At 66.3% G+C, this 7,338-nt stretch overlaps 1 protein-coding gene across 2 annotated transcripts; it reads left to right on the top strand.

Annotated features, from left to right (window-relative positions):
- Window positions 1-200: 200 nt before the first annotated feature.
- On the top strand, window positions 201-7,119 carry Gipc3 (GIPC PDZ domain containing family member 3). 2 transcript variants are annotated; one of them, XM_036170974.1, is made up of 6 exons: window positions 201-510; window positions 1,577-1,762; window positions 1,878-2,058; window positions 2,882-2,994; window positions 4,497-4,578; window positions 4,759-4,979. In XM_036170974.1, the coding sequence occupies exons 1-6, from the start codon at window positions 331-333 to the stop codon at window positions 4,908-4,910; spliced, it is 894 nt and encodes a 297-aa protein (XP_036026867.1). In that variant the 5' UTR covers window positions 201-330; the 3' UTR covers window positions 4,911-4,979. The 2 variants fall into 2 exon arrangements, with proteins under 2 accessions (XP_036026867.1, XP_036026866.1); XM_036170973.1 differs by lacking the exons at window positions 201-510; window positions 1,577-1,762; window positions 1,878-2,058; window positions 2,882-2,994 and having other exon boundaries at window positions 4,418-4,578; window positions 4,759-7,119.
- The last annotated feature ends 219 nt before the right edge of the window (window positions 7,120-7,338 follow it).

Raw genomic sequence — 7,338 nt, 5'->3', positions numbered from 1 at the left:
GGGGCAGGGCAAGGGGGCAGGCACGCGTGGCTGCGCAGAGGGAGGGCCGCGGGAGTGGACAGGCTGGGCCGGGGGTTGCGGGGAGGGTGGAGGGCGGGGGCGGGGCTCCGCAGGACGCCAGGACTGCGCACAGCACCGGGAGCAGGGGGTGGGGGGGGATGGTGGTGGAGGCTCCCCTTGTTTTTCGCGGGTCCCCGGGGAACTGCGCGGCTGGTCCCGGCGCGGTTTCACCTTCCCCCTGGCGGCTCGGGTTCCCGGATCCGCTTTCGCCCGGCTCAGCTGTCGCCGGCCCAGGGCGGGAGGCGCAAGACGCGGCGGACCCCGCGCGCCATGGACAGCGCTGCGCCCCGCGAGCCCGGGGCCGCCGAGCCCCCCGCCCGCGCGCGCCCGCGCCTGGTGTTCCGCACGCAGCTGGCGCACGGCAGCCCCACCGGCAGGATCGAGGGCTTCACCAACGTCCGCGAGCTCTACGCCAAGATCGCCGAGGCCTTCGGCATCGCGCCCACCGAGGTGAGGGCAGATCCTGGGCCCCACCCGGGTCCCGTCCGCGTGCCTCGGGAAAAACCGGACGAGACGGTGGGAGTGGGGTTCCCACCTCCGCCGAGGACCCGACCCAGGCGTCAGGACGCCCTTGTGGCTGGTGGGTGGGAATCAGCTCAGTGGGTAGGGTGCTTGTGGCTCGGTGGGAAGATGGGTAGAGTGCAGGATAAACTAGGTGTAGTGAGTGGTGTGAGGCCGGTAACCACAGCACTGGGAAGGTGGAGGCAGGAGGATTGGGAGTTCAAGGTCCGTCATCCTCAGCTACATGGTAAACTAGAGGGTCAGCCTGGGCTACAAGAGACCCTGTCCCAAACACATTTTTAGATTCTTGACTTTAATTCTTTGTATTACATTTCTCTGTTGTTCTCCCCCCCCCCCTTTTTAAATATTGTTTTTCTGAGGCAAGGTCTCACCTTGTAGCCCAGGCTGCCCTTGAACTCACAGAGATCCTCCTGCCTCTGCCTCCCGAGTGCTGGGATTAAAGGCATGCGCCACTACTTCGTGTGTTTTTAATTTATCGTATGTGGGGACACCAGAGCACACAGTGGAGGCTGGGGAACAGCTTGGGGGGGTCAGTTCTCTCCTTCCCCACGTAGGTCGTGGAGATCAAGCGGGCTGTCCACCCTCTTGCCAGCTCCCATTCCTCTGTTTAATTAGGAGAAGCTCTCACTTTGTAGCCCAGGCTGGCCTGGAACTCGCTCTGTAACCCAAGCTGGCTTCTAGCTTGCAGCATCCCCTTGCCTCAGCTCCCCAGCTTCTGGGGTTACATTGGCTTAGACTTTTTTATTCTGGGGAAGTCTGAGACTGTCAGTCATCCCCTGCCTCAGCCTCCTGAGTGCTGGGCTGACAGACAGGCACCATGCCCACAGTCAGCCTGGCCCCTTGTTCACCGGTGGGCAATGGGGGCCTCAGCTGTCCCGCGTGGGGCACAGGCGCCGCTGGCCTCCAGGGGGCGCCCACAGGGACCGTCCACCTCAAAAGGGTGCGCACAGGGTGGTCCCTCCACTGATTCTGGGTCCCTCTCCTGTCCGGACAGATCCTGTTTTGCACCCTCAATAGTCACAAAGTGGACATGCAGAAGCTGCTCGGGGGACAGATCGGGCTGGAAGACTTCATCTTTGCGCATGTGCGAGGAGAGACCAAAGAGGTGGAGGTCACCAAAACGGAGGACGCTCTAGGCCTGACCATCACAGACAACGGGGCGGGATACGCCTTCATCAAGGTACCTGTGTGTGTGTGCGGCGACCTGCCTAGGGGCTTGGCGGCCCCGTCTGGGCTGGGGAGACTCGGACCCCAGGGAGGATGGCGGGGCCCCACTAGTGACCGATCCCCCACAGAGAATCAAGGAAGGCAGCATCATCAACAGGATTGAGGCGGTGTGTGTGGGGGACAGCATCGAGGCCATCAACGACCACTCCATCGTGGGCTGCCGACACTACGAGGTGGCCAAGATGCTGCGGGAGCTGCCCAAGTGCCAGCCCTTCACCCTGCGCCTGGTGCAGCCGCGGAGAGCCTTCGGTGAGGATGCTGGCTCCCAGGCCTGCTCCGGGCAGCCAGAGGCAGCAAAGGTTTCCCGAGACAGGCTCTTAGCCCAGGCTACCCTCAAACTCCGTCGTATGTAGCCAGGGAGGACCCAGAACGCCTCCTCCCGGCCTGGCTTGTGACGACTTCCAGTCAGTGTGCCAGGGATGCTCAGAGGAGGGGAGGGGGCTTCCAGAAGCTCCAAGCTTGGCGGTGCGAGCACTGCTCTGGGCTGTTGTCTGCGCAGAGTCCCAGGCTCTTCGGGTGTCGCCAGGAGCTCCGCAAGGTGGGACAGCCACAAAAGTTCGCTTAGGAAAGACACACACTGGGGGTTCTGGGCGGGGCTCCACCCTGACCACGCCCCAGCCCTCACTGGGGATTCTGGGCGGGGCTCCACCCTGACCACGCCCCCAGCCCTCACTGGGGATTCTGGGCGGGGCTCCACCTTGACCACGCCCCCAGCCCCCTCACTGGGGGTTCTGGGCGGGGCTCCACCCTGACCACGCCCCCAGCCCTCACTGGGGATTCTGGGCGGGGCTCCACCCTGACCACGCCCCAGCCCCTCACTGGGGTTCTGGGCGGGGCTCCACTTGACCACGCCCCAGCCCCTCACTGGGGTTCTGGGCGGGGCTCCACTTGACCACGCCCCCAGCCCTCACTGGGGATTCTGGGCGGGGCTCCGCCATGACCACGCCCCCGGCCCCCTAGGCCTTCCACAGCCCTCGGGAGACTGAGGCAGGCAAACCCTGAGTTCCAGGTCGGCCTGGGCTATAGAACAAGACCACACAGAACAGAACTCGCCCGTCTCTGCTTTGTGCAGACATGATCGGCCAGAGGAGCAGGAGCAGCAAGTGTCCTGTGGAGGCCAAAGTGAGCAGCGGCAGGGAGACGCTGCGCCTGCGCTCCGGGGGCGCTGCCACCGTGGAGGAAGCGGTGAGTGAGCTCGGGGTCCACGAGAGTCACAAGCCTGGAGATGAACCACGGACGGTGAGACCTGCCCCAGGGTCCCGCGTCCCTGCCCGATCCGGGCTCCAGGGCAGCTGCCCAGCAGACGGCGGAGTGGGCGGGACCCGCGGACGGCGGAGTGGGCGTGACCCGCGGACGGCGGAGTGGGCGGGACCCGCAGACGGCGGAGTGGGCGGGACCCGCAGACGGCGGAGTGGGCGGGACCCGCGGACGGCGGAGTGGGCGTGACCCGCGGACGGCGGAGTGGGCGTGACCCGCGGACCGCGGAGTGGGCGTGACCCGCGGACCGCGGAGTGGGCGGGACCCGCGGACGGCGGAGTGGGCGGGACCCGCGGACGGCGGAGTGGGCGGGACCCGCTCACTGCGATTGGTTATTTTCTGCTCGAGTGTGTGGAGGCCGGAGGCTGACATCCGAGCCTTCCTTTCTCCACACCCACATCACAACATTGAGTTTATTCCGTCGTTACATCCTGCTTGTGCGCGCGCGCGTGTGTGTGTGCGCGTGTGTGAGTGTGTCTGTGAGTGTGCGCGTGCATGTGTTTGTGTCTGTGTGCGCGTGTGTGTGTGTGTCTGTGAGTGTGCGCGCGCATGTGTGTGTGTGTGTGTGCGCGTGTGTCTGTGAGTGTGCGCGCGCATGTGTGTGTGTCTGTGAGTGTGCGCGCGCATGTGTGTGTGTCTGTGAGTGTGCGCGCGCATGTGTGTGTGTCTGTGAGTGTGCGCGCGCATGTGTGTGTGTGTGCGCGCGCGCGCGGAGGGCAGAGGAGCTGTGGCCCCAGCTCTCCCCCGCCTGTCGGAGGTTCTAGGGGCCTAGAGAGCTGTGGTTCCGTGTTCACTGTACGAGACAGTGGGCGTCCTTGTGAGTTCTTGCACACGTGCCAAGTGTGTTTGAGGGCGCCCATACCCTCACCGCCTCTCCTCACGCCTTGCTTCAGGGCCAGAGGGCCTCCACTGCAGGAAGTCCCGCCCTCCGGCACCTGCCCGTCACTCCTGGGGGCGGGGTCCCCATCCCGGCACCTGCCCGTCACTCCTGGGGGCGGGTCCCCATCCCCATCCCGGCACCTGCCCGTCACTCCTGGGGGCGGGTCCCCATCCCCATCCCGGCACCTGCCCGTCACTCCTGGGGGCGGGTCCCCATCCCCTCCCGGCACCTGCCCGTCACTCCTGGGGGCGGGTCCCCATCCCCTCCCGGCACCTGCCCGTCACTCCTGGGGGCGGGTCCCCATCCCCTCCGGCACCTGCCCGTCACTCCTGGGGGCGGGTCCCCATCCCGGCACCTGCCCGTCACTCCTGGGGGCGGGTCCCCATCCCGGCACCTGCCCGTCACTCCTGGGGGCGGGTCCCCATCCCCTCCCGGCACCTGCCCGTCACTCCTGGGGGGCGGGGTCCCCAGCCCCGGCGACCAGCGAAGGTTATGCACCCTGGGGCGGGGCCCCGGGCCGTCACTCACCGGGCCACTCACCTGTCCGCAGCCCAGCGACGCGGAGGCGGCGGCGGCGCGCAGGGTGGACGACCTGCTGGAGAGCTACATGGGCATCCGGGACCCCGAGCTGGGTAAGCGGCGCGGGTAAGCGCAGGGTCCCCGGGGCGGGCGGGGCGCACGTCTGTCCGCACGTCTGTCCGCCCGCACGTCCGTCCGCCCGCACGTCCCCCGCCCGCACGTCTGTCCGCCCGGCCCCGGCCCGCCTGCCCATCCCGTCCCTCTGTGCGTCCGTCTGTCTGTCTGCTCCGCAGCGGCCGCGGTGGTGGAGACTGCGCGCAGCTCGGCGGGAGCCCAGGCCTTCGCGCGCGGCCTGGACGCGGTTCTGGGCGAGTTCGCCTTCCCGGACGAGTTCGTGGTGGAGGTGTGGGCGGCCGTCGGCGAAGCCCAAGACGCCTGTGGCTAGCGTGTGCTGGGGTCCGCAGCCCCGGGCCCAGCCCCCGGCCGCAGCGCCGCTCCAGAACCCAGGACAGCCCCGAGACCCAGGCCCACCCCAAGGCCCCGCCGGGCTCTAGAACCAGACCCAGCTCTGTAACCCAGGCCAGCCCTGAGACCCGGCCGGAACCCCAGCCGGATTCTGGAACCCACTTCAAGCCCGTGGCCGGGTCCAGCTCTAGACTGGAGCCCAGTTCTGTAACCCAGGCCCACCCTGAGGCCCAGCCCAGTTCTGTTACCCAAGTCAGCTCTGAGGTGCAGCCGGAATCCCAGTCCGGTTCTGGAACCCAGGTCGTCTCTGAGGTCCAGTCAGACTGTAGAACCCAGTCTAGTCCTGGGACGCGGCCTGGTCCTAGAACCCAAGGCAACCCTGAGTTTCAGATTGGCTCTAGAGCACAGGGCAGCCCCGAGGCTGAGCCCTGTTCTAGAACCCACCCTGAATCTGAACTACAGCCTAGCGGTAGAACCCAGGCTGGCTCTGAGGCTAGACCCAGTTCTAGAGCCCCGGGTTGTTCTGAAGCCCACACCAGGCCGGAGACCAAGCCCAGACCTAGAACCCAGGGCTCCCAGGTCGAATTCTGTTCTGAGACCAAGCCTGCTTCTAGAACACACAGAGGCTTTGAAGGGGAGCATGGTTCTAGAACTCAGACCCACCCTGATAGGAAGCCTGGCTCTAGGGCCCAGCCAGGGCTGAGGTCCAGCCCCAGTGCTGGAGCCCAGGTCATGGCTGACCCTCCGCCGGCCTCCAGAATCCAGCCGAGTCCTGCCCTGCAGCCACACTGCAGAACCCAGACAAACGTTGAGACGCAGCTAGGCGCAGAGCACCCTCCCAGCTCTGAAACAGTCGCCACCGCGGCCCAGCCCTTTCCAGACATGTGGAGTGGTTCTGGAGGACCAGCTAGCTCAGGACCCCAGGCAAGGTCCACCAAGCCACCAGCCGATGGAACCCAGGCCAGTTCCGCTAGCCAGCCACCTTTCATCCCTCTGTCCCAAGCAGGCCACGCTGCCGCAGGGTCCAGACCTAGACCCCAGCCCTGCTCCCCAGCCCTGCCCCCCAGCACCTCCCGGCACCCTGCACCCCAAGCTGGCTTCAGTGAAGAGTCTGACTCTGAGGCCCAGCCAAGGGCTGGAAGCCAGCCTGCTGTGGCACCAGGGCCCCGCTCCCAAATGCCCTCCACTTCAGAAGCGAGGCCCAGCTCCAGGATGGTGCCAGGCGCCCAGCCCTCCTTATCCAGAAGGCGGCATGCAGGCTCCAGGACACAGTCTGACTCGGGGACCCAGACAGACTTCCACGCCTGGCCCAGCTCCGGAGCCCACACGGGTCAAGCCAGGCATCGAGGGTCTCAGCCACGGCCACTGGCCGAGAAGGAGCCCGGCTCCAGATCCCTGTCTAGTTCTGAGGGCAGACCGGGTGCAGGCTCCCGGAAGCAGCACCTGGTAACAGCTGGAGCCAGCTGTGACCCCCAGCTGGACACAGGACAGCAGCCTGGCTCTGGAGCCCACTTGGCCTCTAGAACCCAGTCCATTCCTCAGGTTCCAGCACGCGCCGAAGCCCAGGCTAGCGCTGCCTCAAGTGCCCGAACCCAGTCAGGCCCCAGCCCCGGCAGCTCTGGGAGGCAGTCCAGCTCAGAAGCCTGCCTCCTCAGCTCTAGAGACAGAGACGGCCGCCACCCACAGACCCCGGGCCCCGAGCCTAGAACGCAGCCTGATCCCCCAGCCCGACCTCAGTCTCCAAGCCCACCACCCCCAAGGGCCTCCACCCCTGCTCTGAGCAAGTTCTCTGGGTCTAGGCCTCAAGATGGAAGCCAGGCCACAGCCTGCCCCAGGCCAGGTCCCCCAGCCTCCCACCTGGGCCCCGGGTCACAAGTCCCCACCACCCCCCAGAAGCTAGCCCTTTCACCCAAGCCCCAGCTGGGACCCCAGAAGTCCACGCCCCCCACCATACGGGTCACTCCTAGCCCCTCCCCTGGGCCCTTGCCCCACCACGGGTAGCTGGCTGTCTTGTCCCCTGGGCTCTGGTGACTGTCGCCACCACTGGCCTGGTGACGTCATCTCAGCAGGAGGGCAGGATGGTGGAAACTGAGGCTTGAGTTTCAGAGCCTGGCTGAGAACCCTGAGTAAGAGGATCCGACCGCAGAAGGCATAGGGGGCGGGGAGCTCCCTGGGGACCTTGGCAGTGAATAAAGGCGCCTTGAGTCCCCACGGCCCTCACTCTGAGTGGTTTGCATGGAGCTGCACAGGAGGGGGGCGAATGGGTCCATGGATGCTAAGCTGAGTGCCTGCTGTATACCTCGGACGCTCACCAACCGGCTGGTCAGCCATTTATTGAGTGCCTGGGCAGCCGTGGGGGAGGGAGGCTCATAAACAATGGAGAGGTTGGTAACTCCAGACCTGGCTTG

Source organism: Onychomys torridus, chromosome 21 (genome assembly GCF_903995425.1).
Source record: "Onychomys torridus chromosome 21, mOncTor1.1, whole genome shotgun sequence".
Lineage (NCBI taxonomy): Eukaryota > Metazoa > Chordata > Mammalia > Rodentia > Cricetidae > Onychomys > Onychomys torridus.
Note: the sequence above shows the minus strand (reverse complement) of the source record. Positions and strands in the feature narration are given on the sequence as shown.

Excerpts from the sequence above, each read along its gene's own strand:
- Gipc3 (XM_036170973.1), top strand. The coding sequence starts at position 4,439 with ATGCACCCTGGGGCGGGGCCCCGGGCCGTCACTCACCGGGCCACTCAC. Across the intron at positions 4,579-4,758 it reads CATCCGGGACCCCGAGCTGG|CGGCCGCGGTGGTGGAGACT; the intron begins GTAAGCGGCGCG and ends TCTGCTCCGCAG.